This window comes from Anser cygnoides, chromosome 8 (assembly GCF_040182565.1).
Source record: "Anser cygnoides isolate HZ-2024a breed goose chromosome 8, Taihu_goose_T2T_genome, whole genome shotgun sequence".
NCBI classification, from domain to species: domain Eukaryota; kingdom Metazoa; phylum Chordata; class Aves; order Anseriformes; family Anatidae; genus Anser; species Anser cygnoides.
This window is the reverse complement of record NC_089880.1, coordinates 32,282,475-32,296,594: the sequence shown is the minus strand read 5'-3', so window position 1 is coordinate 32,296,594 and position 14,120 is coordinate 32,282,475. Positions and strand designations below refer to the sequence as shown.

Genomic DNA, 14,120 nt, shown 5'->3' with positions numbered 1-14,120 from the left:
CCAGGCTGACCTCCGCAAGTCCCCGCGCAGCAACATCTGCACGGGAGCACACAGCCGCCAGCACGTGCCGTACATCGCCCAGAAGATGCCCGGATCCGGCATTTGCTTTTGCTCACAGGCAAACCCAGGCAACCTCGCGTGGCTGCCCCGCCTGCAGCCCCTCGTAGCTGCACCGCCGAGCCGAGCCCAGGTTTGTTGAGCTGCCTAATTCACAGCGGGAGAAAACGGCCCGAGCAGCGCCAGCTCTGTAGGCAGCTGCGGTTCAGCGGCTGCGATGACAGCACTAATAATTCGCTAATGCAATAAAAGTTGACTAGGACTAATTTCCATCCCTTTGAATTAAGCACGAAGCGATGTTGATCGGTGTGCTGTTAGAGAGATCTGCTTCATTCCCCTCTTTTCATCGTTATTACTGTTGTTATTACTACTCCTGCCACTGTTCGCTTCAGACAAGAACTTTCAGAGAAGCTCAGCGTCACCGGCACTGCTTGAAAGGGCCTCTTGTTAACATGGAAGCTCCTTGAGAAAAATCCTCCGGGCTTTTTGGATTAGACACAAACACTGGGGTAGAATGAAATAGCTCCAAAGCCCCCTCCCACCCTTGTTTGTTTGGTTTTGTTTTGCTCTAGGGCAGGGTCAGGCATTACCAGGCTGCTTGGTAAGGGTGGAAGTGGATCCAAAACAGGTGGGAGGACAGCATGGAGTCAGCGATGCACCAAGAAGCAGAGAGATAAGAAATGATAGCCTGGAAATCCACACAACAGTTTGGAAAAACAAGCTTGGGTTAGGACCAAAAAGTGGCGCTTTTGTCTAGATTTTCTCCTTGCGGGGCACACTCCCTCTGTTCCAGGATTCGTCTGAGACCGTCTGTAGACGTGCTGCTCCCCAGCGCCTGTTCCAGCCACAGCAGGAGATTTACAGAGCTTTTACTGCGCCAGGCACCTGCAGCTGCATTCCCAAGGTCGTCCTCCGCCGGGCCAAGCCCTCCTCCCGCTGAGATGGGGGCAGTCAGCGGCGTGCCAGCACGCGCTGAGATGCTCGGGAGCGATATGGGTCTGTCACAGCCAGCTTCTCCCAGGCTGTGAGCAGCACGGCGAAAACCTTTCTGATGGTATTTTCTACAAAGCCGTTCCCAGCGGCCGGATGGCCGTCACTTAAAAGGACAAAGCGTCTGAACAGGCAGAAAGCCCCGGCGATTTGGTGAGATCAGCTTTCTGGTTTTGTGGCACGGAGCCTGCGCCCTCGTGGAGGGCACCTGTGTGAGGTGTGTGCGGATCCCCGCTCACATCAGCACGTAGGCCGCATGCATCTCGTCCTGTTTAGTATTGAATTCGGTTCGTGACTCTGTAAGTCGCCGTCAGGGCTCCAATCCAGGCGTTCACAGCCTGCCTTCAGCTCCTCTACCTGGCTTCTGCAGCTGCTTCAGGCTGCTGTGGATCTGTTAGCCTAAATGTGGCACAGCAACGTCCCGCCAGGAGCAATCCTTCACTTCCCTGGCTCCGAGCTCCCCGGGAGCAGCTGTGATCAATGCCCCAGAAGAGATTTAACTCCTCTGCTTACAGACCTGTGGGAAGCAGCAGCATCACCCTCCTGTGACCAGGATGTAATCACGGCTTTGAGACCACAGCTTATTAAACGCCCTCAGCTCTGTATGTTGGGATAAGCAATTATTTCTTAGGTACCACCAGTGAGTTCAGCCTGCAAAAGTGACGGTCGCTGCCAGTCTGTGCGGAGAGCTGAGGCAGAGGGGGAGCGTTTGGTGTCCAAGACGTGCCACCAAAGGGCCACGCAGCCGTGTGTGTGGCTGGGGGGCACGGGAGGCCAGGGCAGGTGGTCTGCAGATAGAAGCTGATGAGAATCACATCCCTGTAGTCCTTCAGAAGCACTTTATTTGCCCCTTTTAGAGCTGCTGCCCCTGCCACCTGTGGCCCACAGCATCGAGGGAAACACCAGGGGCACCAACTTTAACCATGTTTTCATTTGCAGCTTCTGTGAGAAACAAACGGCAGTCCGTAGGATAGCTTGGGTGGGCTGATCCAGTGACCTAATGCTTTAGAGCACATTCTTATTGTACAAATCACCGCTCACACCTGTTAAGGAAATCCGCTCTTTGCCATGGAACATCTGTGCCAGCTGTTTGGAGGACACTGAAGTCCCCTGCAGCCCAGCTAGCGTCCTCCCAGCCAGATCCACCCCGAAAAATACCACCCAGCACCGTTTCCCCATGGAAGAGGCAGGCGGGTTTAGCGGTGCCTGCAACCCGAACAGCCCAAAGCTGCCTCCCCCCTGCAAAGCTGCCAGCCCCTGCAGCAGTCGGGAGAGCTTCGGGCTGCCCTCTCCCGAGGAGCACGGCACGGGGTGGCCCTCGCACAGCTGCACCGGCCCCTTCGGCTGCTGAGTTTGGCCAGCTGTAATTTAACAACAACAGCCGTAAAGGGGAGAAGTTTTGCAAAAGGCAATGCTTCTGCCTCGCTCTGGGGCAGCACAATAGCTGCAGACAAAGTAGCCGGGTGCTGATACCCCTTACCCACGGGTATCCCCGCTATCCAGGCTGACGTTTGTCCCCTCCGCACGCTTCCTGCCGCGTGTTCTGGCAGCGCAGTACCAGCAGTGCCCTCTGCCACATTTTAAAGTTGGCATCCTCCTCGGTTCCCACCCTCTCCTGCAGCTTTCCCAGGGCCCGGCCTTGTCCGAGGCGCTGGCTGGGGACTGTCTGTCCTCGTCCTCCTTTCCCTAAGGTTTGGCCGTGCGGCGCCGATGACTCCCTGATGGCCTCCCCGGGACCCGCGGCCTTTTGCAGGCTGCTAGATGGGAAGCCCCGGTCCAGGCTGGGAGCTGTGTTTGGAAAGACTCATTCTGGAGGAGAAGGGAAAAAAAAAAAAAAAAAAAAGAATTCTTATCTAAGCAATACAACACTCCCCCCTCGGTCACGGTCAGACCCGGTTGCGATGGCCGCGGTAGGAAACGCCGCACAAGCTGAGAGCAGCTGCACTTCTTCAGGCGGCCCCGGGAAGGGTCGTGCCTCCCAGCAGCCGGGCTGGGACGTTCCCAGCTTGTACAGCTTTGGGAAAAGCTTCGTTTCAGCCTGCCCTGCGAAGGTGCCTTCCCCTGCTCGAGGGCCGCGCAGGAGGCACTACCGGGGTGCTGAGCCCTCAGCCCCGCGCCTCACAGCTGGCAGCACCTCAGGGCCGCTCAGAGAAGCGCCCATTCACGAGGCAATTTCACAGCTGATGAAAAGCACAGAGCGCTACAAACACTCCACCTTCCCTAGGGGGGACAACAGGCACGTATTTTCTTCATTTCCTCAGGAAATCAGGGCTGAGCAATTAAGGCACGCCTGTTAAGTGGCTAACGGGTGAGGCTGGGTCCTGTGGTGGGCTTGGTGCCGCCCTCCCCGAGCGCAGGTGGTGGCCGGGGATGGCGGGGGGGTGAGGGGACACAGGGCCCTGCCCGGCCTGGGGGCTCCCTGGGGGCTCCCTGGGGGCTCCGGGGGTCTGTGAGGCGTTGGCGGGGCACGGGCCGAGCCGGCTCCGGAGGCTGAGGGCCGGGGCCGGGGCCGTGGCGGGCGCTGCTCCGCGGCGGCTCCACGCGGGGGCGCCGGGCGCTCCCCGCCGCTCTCGGCGGCTCCGGGCCCGGGGCTGAGGGGGCGGCGTGAGGGGCCGCGGCGGGGGCGGGTGGATGGAGCCCGCGGGAGGGGACGGGGAGCCCGCAGCCCGCAGCGGGCACCCGGGGCAGGAGGAGGAGGAGGAGGAGGAGGAGGAGGAGGAGGAGGAGGAGGAGGAGGCCCCGGGCGGGGGTGCTCGCAGCCGGCTGCTGGGTGCCGCTGCCATGGGGCCCGGCGCCGCCGGGCTGCGGGAGGGAGCTGCCGGCTGCGGGTGAGTCCGAGCCCGGGGCTGGGGCTGGGGCTGGGGCTGGGGCTGGGGAGGCGAGGCGAGGCGAGCCCGGCCGGGGTGAGCCCTTCCCGGGGAGGGGGTGCTGGAGGCTGATGGCTCTCCTTCTCCTTCTCTTTCCCCACGGCTCCCTTCCCCTTCCTCCTCCGCAGGCCGTCGCTGTGGAGGGCTGCGTAAGCCTGAAGACCCTGGGGGGGTTTTTCGGTTAAAATCCTCGCCCGCGTCGCGGCACGGCAACCATGCCCGAGCAAAGCAACGATTACAGGGTGGTCGTGTTCGGAGCCGCCGGGGTGGGCAAAAGCTCCCTGGTCCTCCGTTTTGTGAGGGGAACCTTCCGGGAGACCTACATCCCCACCATCGAGGACACGTACCGGCAGGTGATCAGCTGCGATAAGAGCATCTGCACCCTCCAGATCACGGACACGACGGGGAGCCACCAGTTCCCCGCTATGCAGAGGCTGTCTATATCCAAAGGGCACGCTTTCATCTTGGTGTACTCCGTCACCAGCAGGCAGTCCCTGGAGGATCTTCGGCCCATCTTCGAGCAGATCTGTCAGATTAAAGGGGACACCCAAACAATCCCCATAATGTTGGTGGGTAACAAAAGCGACGAGACCCAGAGGGAGCTGGATCCTAGCGAGGGGGAGGCGCTGGCCAGCAAGTGGAAGTGCTCCTTCATGGAGACCTCAGCCAAAATGAACTACAACGTGCAGGAGCTCTTCCAGGAGCTCTTGAATCTGGAGAAGAGGAGAACTGTCAGTCTCCAAGTGGACGGAAAGAAATCCAAGCAGCAGAAAAAGAAAGACAAACTGAAAGGCAAGTGCTCTGTGATGTGATTGCCTTTGGCTAGACTTGCACGCTGCGTGGTGTAAGCAGAGCATGGACTCCTAGAAAATACGCTTTTGCTGAAGGGGTCAGAAGGATCCTTGCCTTACAGGGCTATTGCTTTTCTGTAAAGTCTCTGGATTATTTTGTGTTGGTTTTAAAGGGGATGGCTTTGTGCATGTTTATTTTTTTAAACAATAAATGTTCAATGTTAGTAATGACGTGGTGAAGTTTTTAATGCGAGAAGTTTACAGAAGAGAAAAATGTCACTTAGAAACCAACATCTCTGTTCCTGTGAGTACATGCTAGTTTTTAAGTATTTCCAGGCTGTTAGCTTGAAAGAAATTGTTATCTATGAAGTGTATATTTCAAATACCATTTTCAGGAATCTGAATAGAGCAAATCTCTAATAAAGCTAGGGGTCTGCACTGCAAGTGATCATGTCTGTGACTCCAGATGCTTACACTTTCGGGCACGAAGACTGGCTTGCCTACCAAAGACATAACTCTTTCATTTTAGAAATTGTTTTCCTGTGTGCTCTGCAGTTCCTGAGACTTCTGCAGTTCTGTGAATGATTAAAGCTATACCTGTGTATAATCAGGATGGTTTTTGCTTTTTTTTCCCCCCTCACTACCGTGTCTATTTTCCAACGCACTGTTAATGGTTGGTTTTACTTCTGCCTTGTTGACCTCTGTCCCTCAAACCAGTGTCAGTCCTGTAGGGTGTACAGCATCTCCAGGACGTAGTGGGAGAAGAGCTCGCCTGAAGCTTGAGTTCAGATCTTGGAGCCTGGCCAGCAGATGGGAAGAGGCAGTTAATTTTTCCTTTCAGATGTGAGCCTGAATGGTTGGAATAATGCTGCGCACTCGTGTGGTGTTCTTCTGCCGTACTTGTGTAAGAGCTTTAAAAGGTGAGCAAGTTCCCTTCTCCTTGTACTTCTGGGGAGCAGTGGGTACAGACTGGAGGTAACTTCAGCCTTTGTGCAGCTTTGGTGATGCCTCTGTTCACTGAGGCAGGAGGTTTTGTGCTTTTTGGTTCTGCACATCAGGTGATTCCTGTCATTTTTATGTAAGAGCAACATCCTTCATGAAGTTAATCGGGCTGCTCTGAGTACCAGGTGATTTAATAGCTGGTTACTCTGGCAATTCACCTTTCATCCTCCTGGCTTTGTGTGTGACTGAGGCTACTCTTGTAGTATCTTATCCTCCCACCTCTTTATTTCATCCAAGTTACCCAGGTTTTGGTTGAAAATCATGATAAGCTGTTTTAGGTAACACTGCTGCAGGAAGAAACACCTAAACTTGGAAGCTCCTCTCCTACTGGAACTTCTGGCAAACACTTTCCACAAATGAGAGGACAGGAGACATGGATTTAGTTTTGCTCTTGCATGTTCCCTTTTTTGTGTGGGCTGTTCTTAGCAAGAGACAACCACGATAAGCCTCATCTGCAGGGCATGATTGAAAACGATACCCAGGAAATAAGTATTCATTGTATGCCACAGATCTGCTGCTTTGGGTATGCATCAGTCCAGAGCTGCAGCCTTCAGGACGGGGGGATTCGCAGTTGAGTTTACAACTTGCAGCAGGTTTACAGCTGAACTTCACCCTTCCCTCCGGCCCCACGGGTGTTGGGTTTGGGTGGGCTGCTGATGGGCTGTTGGACTGGGACGGTGGATGAGGGACCCTGGAGCCAGCTGGGCTGAGTGTGGGGTGCTGGTTTGGCTGCTGTGGGTCTCGCAGGGGGTGCTGCAGGGATGGTGGCTTGCTCAGAACCGTGGGGCCTCCTGAGCTGAGAGCAATGCTACGAAGCTTGCCCTAAGTAAAGCAGGGGGCTGTAAGGACTTCAGGATCACACAGCGCACTGGATTTTTTTAAATGGTAACGTAGTCTTGACAGGAGATGGATTGCTTTTTTTTATAGCACTTCTCTAGCGAAAGGAGTTTATTGTCGAAGATGAGTAAAACACGAGCTGCTTTTTATGTCGTTGCAGACTGGTCCTGCTGGACGTAAGGGGTCAGTTAGCTTTGTTGTGGTGTGTCGGGGGTTTCACCCCCCTTACAGCTGGGGCTCCCGTGCCATTGAGCCAGCAGAAAGCTCTCGGGAGCTGACTGCAGAAACAACGGGAGTGCTTGGTGCAGGCTGAAATGTTTTGCAGTTTTCTCTCCTCACCCACATGTGCTTAATCTACTTGCCAAAATAAAGAGTGGGTTTGCCAAGTAGGTCCATTGATACGAAGGCCCCATACTTTTTTTTTCCCGGAGATGACATCCCGCAGCGCTGGGTGCGAGGCTGGGCCCTGCACTCGGGGGGCTCACACTGAAGGGTGGCTGCAGAAGCAGCCTTAATGGCTTGAAAACCACTCGTTTTTTCCTCTCTGTGCATGGATTTCTGTCTGTATTTTTTCATTTCCTAACTGTTGGTCTTTCTTAGCATCTGGCGATTATAACGGTGAACCTATTTCAGTTCCATTCCAGCCTTTGAAAGCCCTGTAAGACATTACATATTTAAGCCTATTTAAAAAGTCGTAAGACCTAGTGATGCCTTTACAACTCCCACTGCCTTCGTGGAGATGTCTGCACGAAGGCAGAGCACCACGTACCCGCAGTTACTCACACGCGGGGCGTTCTGTGACGCGTCCTCGTTGCTGCGGCGTTTCTCCCGTGTCCCCCAAGGGCACCGCTCCGGACTGGGGGCTGGTGGAGCGCAGGGAGTACCTGGTGCCAGCGGGACAGACGGACCCCTCAGCACCCAGCAGAATCACTGGCACGTGTCCCGAGCTGCTGTGGTGGCCGCGAGATGGGAAGTCCTGCACGGCAGAGCGCGATGGAGGTGCCCTGGGTGGCGTGGGGGCCGCATGGGTGGCCCCGGTGTGGCTGCCTCTCACCACGTGCAAAGGGGTGTTCGGGGCTAGGTCAGCTGCAGCAGTTGTACAACTGTAAACCAAAGCTATGAATAAAACTGTATGAACGCTGTATTGTATAACTCTATTTATTTCCGTATAAACCGACCTAGTTTGATTTCCTCTGTAGTATTCCTATAAGAAGAGAAATGTATTTTCATTGTGGTGGTGCCTGTCAAGATGTTAGCCATTAAGCTCCGCACAAATCTAAATTCCGGGGTAGGATCTCCACGGTCTGCCGGGGGACTGTGCAGGCAGTGACCATAGTCAGTAACTGGGTGAGAAATGCCGCACTGCTTGCAGGCACCGGTTGTTACAAACCAGCGGCTGCGCTCAGCTTGTGAACGGCAGTAACTTCCCGAGCCTTGTGTTTGAGCCTGCGTGCTCACAGCCAGGGTCTGAGGGGCCGGAGTGGGGTGGGATGCTCTGACACTGTTCGTCCTGTGCCGTTATAACCAAAAATACTGGCTAATGTCGTTCTGGACTAACAGTATAACCGTGGAGTTATGACCGTCGGACTAACACTGAGTAGCTGGAGATCCGTCATTTTGGGGCACTGATGGGTGAGCTTCTGCTAAACCAACCCTAAAGCGATACCTCGCCTCTTACAGCACACATGCAGAAGGTTTTTTCCTTACGTGGGAGCGTTTTGCTGAATTAAAGGCACAGTGCTTTTTCTTTAAGTATTAAAATGTTTTATAGCCTAAGGACTGTAAGTTGGTAGTAAATGCTTTAACCTTGTATTTGAATAAGTGGGGTTCTTAAACGTATCTGTTCTCTTTATAAATAAATAAATAAAAGGCTGATTAAAGACATTCAGGAAGAGTCACTTGCCTGGAGCAAACAGGCACCTCTGCTGTCTGATACAGCTCCCGTATGATGTGACCAGCCCTGTACTTAACTGCTGATTGCCAACAGCGTGTTTTTCGTGATGTAGCGACATGCTTTTTATGGAGCTATTTACGTATCCCGTTCCAGGTCCCTAAAACTGGCTGCACTTGGACCGAGAGGTGCTTGTACCTGCCCAGCGCCTCCCTCCCCCGGGGGGAGCATCACGGAGGCGGCAGGCGCGTTTCGTTCTGGGACGTGCAGCCCTGCTCTGAGCTCTGCCTTCAAAACCTGGCTGCCACTGGGCTCCCTGCAGCGGGGAAGCTCAGAAAGGAAATTTTTCCTTCCTACGCCAGAACTGGTAACTTCCAGGCTGGCCAGCAGTGGGCGAGGATGCCTGATTCAGCCAGAACCAGCGAGGTGACAAAATCCCCGGGCCGTGGCTCCTGCCCACCCAGCAGAGCCCCGGGAGAGGCATCTCCTGGTGGGGAGCGAGGTGGAAGGATGGAGCATCAGCCCAGGCTTTCCGTATGTCTGTGTCTCAGGACCTCAAGCTTGCTTAAAGCTTGGCTCCAGTTTTGCTCAGTCAGCTCCTTCCTTCCCACGGCTGCAGAGCTCTTTTAAATAACTTTCAGGAACTCTTGTATTGGCCTCATTCACCCCTGAGGACTTGGTAGGCAGGATTCAGATGAGGCGTCAAATCATCTCTGCCCTAATGGACAAAGGTAATAGCTCTGCAGGCCTTCGGATTCTTTGCTCCAGGAAAAAAAAATGATTGACAGCTTTCATTTTAAAGCTGCTCCGTGGTTTCCTCTCTGCAACCCAGAAATTCAGACCCTTCTCAATTAGCAGCACTTGTTATTTCCATGCAGCACTTCTCAACTGGCTTGAGGCAGCTCCTTCCTGAATCTGGCCAGCAAAATTGGTGTCAAGAGAAAATACCGGGGAGGAGAACTGCAAACAGCTCCTCTGCAGCTTGCAAGAGAAAAACGTGAGCAGCAGCTGGAGTGTCCACCCACACAAGCATCTTAAAAACAAGCAGCCAGAATATTGCTATATTCTACTGCCTCTTCCCGGAGCAGAGCAAGCACATGATTAATGTGACAAACAGCCCTGAATAATAGGCAATATTGTTTTATGTGCACGGTCTGTAGCTACAAGATACCCGGAGCTGGAAGAACACAAGCACATCTTAATCACCTGCCATCCTCTACAGGTTATGGTGTGAGTAAACGAAGTATGTCAAATGCACCCGAGATCCAACGAAAAATCCTAAAGACTGGACTCAGCCACAGGAGTGAGGTGGCCTTTCTCAAGCTATTCAGGGTCGGTTCTGTTTATGCATTTTTAGCTCTGGGAAACGCAATGATCTGTACCTGTCAGACTCCGGTTTGTTTTATTTAGCTAGAGTGAAAATTAAGCACTTCGGCAAGTGCTGGCAAATAGTCTGAAGCTGAACCCAACCCAAATTCACTTCTAGTGCGCAGTTTTTCCCAGAAACGCGTAAATAACTCAGTAGCTGGGTCCCTTTGGCTGTAGGAGGTCCTAGGGAATACGACCGAGCAGCCTGCCGTTTGCTGGCACAGAGCTCGTGCCGTCTTTAGCACGCAGAAGTAATCCAGCCTCTCGTTCTGCGCTGCCTCTCTGAGCCAAGTGGCCGGGCAGCTTTTCTGTATGAGCTGCTTGGCTCCTAAAACAGCAGAGTTTAAATCTAGAAAACTCCGTAAGGGATGCTGGATCCTCCGGGAGGAGCTGGGGGTGGAGGTGGCTTCACTGTAGGTAAATACGATGCGAACCCCAGAGCGCGGCGCGTGCCCTGTCCCGGTTGGAAGCGGTCTCCTGCTGGAAGGTATTGAATTGCTTTTCAGTGAGTGCAATTAAAAACAGTTTACTGACAGCGACGTTATTAGCACGCCCGTGATGAGGCCACGGTGTTTCCTCCAGCTGTGGGAGACCGTTTCTGTGCTGCCACCGTGCTGAAACACCTGCGCAGGGCAGAAGCCAAAGCCTCGCATCTTGGGCAGCAGCACGGGGCTGCTCCTTTCACCTCTGCGCTCCTGGGGTGACAGCTGGCTGTTCCTCGAGGTGAGACCAACATAAAACGAGTCAGCATCTTAACCGTACCCAAGGCTGAGCAGCCCAGGTTTGCGGCGCTACTCCCGGATACCTCGGGGAGGCGGGGATGTTGCTTGCAGTCTGACAACCAGAAATATGCAGAATCCGACAGGGAAGCATCAACTGCTCAGCAAACACTTCCCAGCCAGTGGTCTTCAAGGGGGTCTCCCCGGGAGCACCTGCACGGATGGGCCCACGGTGCAGGACCTGCTCCCGTGGGATGGAGCTGCAGCGCTGCTTGTGAGAGCTGGGTTTGAGCCCCGGCTGAGTGGGGGCCTCCCCCTGATAGCACCGGGAGGGAAAATATAAAGGAAATGCGTGCGACCACTGCAGCAAGTGAAGGAAACGCTCGGGAGCCTCGGCGGCACATTACAATGCTGCCCGCGTTGCAGCGAGTTTGCAGTCCAGCCGTGCTCCTCCTGCTGAATCCTGCTTTCAGCCGGGGACGGAGGAGGAAAAAAAAAGCACGTCCTTGTCAGAACCCTTACCAAAGCATGCCGTGGGCGTAGTCTGAGCGGGGGAAAGGGGCAGCAGGTCAGAAAATTAGAAATAACACCTAAATCGGCCTTGTAAAATCTGTCCTAAAAGCATTCCTCAGGTTCGTGTGATGACTGCAGTTTTCAGAGGAACCCAGCTCTGCCATTCGCTGCACCCGTCCTTGCTCCCGGCACCAGTCAGCCTGGGGTCAGGAGGCAGTGACCACGCCGAGGGGGACGTGCTCCGGCATCCCCTGGCTCAGTCCCCACCCCGTAGTGCAGTCCCTGGCCTGCCAAAATATAAACCAGGAGAAAATTGGTTGGGATGTGCTCAGAAACCGAGGGGCTCAGCAGAACCGCTTGGCTGGGACGCGACCTTATATAAAATCGGCTCACGTACCCGCTCCATAAAATAGCACCAGTATTTCATGTTCTCTGGAAGCACTTAAATCTTGTTCTTGGACGTGGCCTTGGAGAGCATCCAGCTCCCGAAGCGCAAGCCAGCCGGGCCCGAGGAGAAAGACCTGACGGGGACACGGCGCGGCCTTCGCTGTGTGACCCGCGGCTGAAACGCGAGGCAGCGAGGACCTCACCGACATTTTGGGATCGGAACGGGGAACAAGACCGGGACAGCGACCAGAAACATCTTTTCACGTGCGTGGACGGCATCTAAATCCCCCCACCCAAGCTGTGCGGTAAGCTCGGAGACGTACTGGTGCATACCAGTAATGCCAGTGCCCCCATCAGCCCGGCTGCCCCCCGCACCTCCGAGGGGCTTTGTCGCCCCCAGAGCGAGGGCAGCCGCCCCCCTACCAGCACACGCAGCGAAGGCAGGTGCCCCGGGGCTGCCGAGCCTCCCCCCGTGCATCCTCTGCTCGCCCTCCCCGCCTGGTTCTGGCTGGCGCAGCTCGGGGCGATGCTGCAGGAGGGGATGAGCTCGGGGTGGGGCCCCGGGAGCCCCAAGGTGCGTTGGATCCGGGCCGCTTGGCGATGTTTTCGGGCTCTGTTTCGCTGCCCTCGGTGTCAGCCCTGGTCCTGCTCTGCGGCCAGGAATGGCTCTTGCACTGCTGGTACTGGCTGCAGGGGGCTCGCCCCTGGTGGCAAGGAAGAAAACCCCTGGAAACACAGATATCTCTACCTTTGCTTGCTCTTTTTGCTATCGTATTTTTATCGTATTTTTAGCAGATCGGGTGTTCTGGCTTTCAGGTACAGATTGGTCCTGACGCTGCACTTCCACAGGGTAAAGCCCCCAGAAGGAGAGGGGAAGGAAATGAGTGTGTAAGGGGGTGTTTGAGCTCAAACTCTTGCAGCTCTTCCTGCTGTCAGACGCTTTACCAGCTGGCTAAGCAGGGACAGAGGGACCGGCTGATTTACTGATTATCTGGGAAGACTGGCCAGAACGTGGCTCAAGTGGAAAACCTTTCTATTGACTGTAAGAAACTCCTCTTTTCCACAGACCTCATTCCAGGCGTTGATTTGTTGGGTTGTTTTTTGGGGTGAAATATGGTCTGCGCATAACAGAGAGGATGCTAAATTGGGGCTGGTGCTTCTCCACGGTGTAACACCTAACAGTAGGGTGTTTGGCGTTTCACGTTTTCGTGGCATTCATTTCTGTTGTAACAGCACCAGAGGAAGCCGTGGTCAGAAAGCAAAAAGGGGTGATTTCTGGGGGCAGGCAGAGAGCTGGCAGCCTCGGCTCCTTCTCCCTGTCCTCCTGTGTGCCCACGGGCAGCACTGCTTGCCAGTGCCTCCACCCCTTCCTTTTTAAAACGGGGGCACCAATTTCCTTCACCTCATTTGTGTCTTCGAGGCGTGAGCCATCTGCTGCCTGCTTCTTGGGCGCAGAGCAAGCGCAAGGGGTGCTCCCCTGGCTGGCCGTACCCAGAGACTTCCCCGTGGGTTAAAGCCCCCGTTGTTTTGTGCGCTGGAGCTGCCCCGGAGAGGGGAACGGCCATATCAAACGCCGCTCCCCGATCCCTCTCCTTTCCTCCTGCTCTTTCTCCTTTAGCACAGTCTGTTCAGCATTCAGCAGAGCAGCCAAGATATCGATTTTTTCGGCTCATTAATTCAGGCTTTGCGAAAACGAGAAAGCCCTGTGCTGGGGCGGCTGGGACGGAGCCCACGGGCAGCAGCGGGGTGCTTTGGGGCGCAGGGTGATCACTGTCAGGAACGCTGCCCCGCGGTGGGACGGGGCTCTCGGGGGGGGACAGGGGTGGGCTGGGACCAGCGGGACCCCTCAGCGGCGTCAGCGGCTCCATCAGCAGCGATGCCACAGCCGGCGTGACTCAGAGCCGGGGGTGGAGAGGGAGCAGCAGCCCTATTTTGAGCAGCAGCCTGCTGGGGGGGGATCAGTGCCCCCGGCCGCTCTGCCCCGGAGCTGCAGGGGATCCCCTCGGTGCTGCAGAGCAGCCCCCAAACGGGGCCTTTCTGCGTCGCTGCCACCAAAGGAGCAGCTCTGCCCGACAGGCACGATGCCAGCGTGTATACACACGTACACGTACACACAAACACACACACGCTCGGGGGGACCGTGGCCACAGGCTCGGGCTGTGCCTCCAGCACGTCGCCGTGATGGGTGACGGCGACCTGCAAATTGCATCGTGCTGTCTCCTGCACCTCCGGTCCTCCTTCCCCGGACGCCCAACAGAATTGGATTACCGGTCTGCTCCAGAGCAAACCCTGCTGGCTGTGGGCATCCTTCCAGTTAACGTGCAAAGTACCTGTCTGTAGATATTACTCCAGGCTCTGCTCAGTGAACTAAACGCGCCGGAGGTCTGGGACTGCCCCTTCCCGAAGGAAATCACAGCCACACGCCTCTGCCCTGCACTAGCATGCGAACTGGGAGGAAGCCCTTGCCTGGTCTCAGCTGTTTTCTGAGCAGCTTTTCTGTGCATTTATAGTTAAGCGCAACCTCAGCAAAGCTGTCAAGACAAAATTCCTGTTTTGCAGGAAAAAAATTCCTGGGGAAAAATCCTCCGGCACAGCCCTGTCCCCTGGACGCGGGGTTCGCTCAGGGCTCTGCCATCGCAGGCGGGGTGACACGCCGCCCGTCCCACGCGCACCGCGCCGTCCTGAGGCCAGCGTCTGG

The 14,120-nt window shown here is 55.5% G+C and overlaps 1 protein-coding gene across 3 annotated transcripts; it reads left to right on the top strand.

Annotated features, from left to right (window-relative positions):
• Positions 1–3,297: 3,297 nt before the first annotated feature.
• Positions 3,298–5,315, top strand: DIRAS3 (DIRAS family GTPase 3). 3 transcript variants are annotated; one of them, XM_067001212.1, is made up of 2 exons: positions 3,298–3,355; positions 4,043–5,315. In XM_067001212.1, exon 2 carries the CDS (start codon positions 4,130–4,132, stop codon positions 4,724–4,726), a length of 597 nt encoding a protein of 198 aa, XP_066857313.1. In that variant the 5' UTR covers positions 3,298–3,355; positions 4,043–4,129; the 3' UTR covers positions 4,727–5,315. The 3 variants fall into 3 exon arrangements, with proteins under 3 accessions (XP_066857313.1, XP_066857312.1, XP_047918212.1); XM_067001211.1 differs by lacking the exon at positions 3,298–3,355 and adding an exon at positions 3,372–3,404; XM_048062255.2 differs by lacking the exon at positions 3,298–3,355 and adding an exon at positions 3,720–3,875.
• Positions 5,316–14,120: the final 8,805 nt, after the last annotated feature.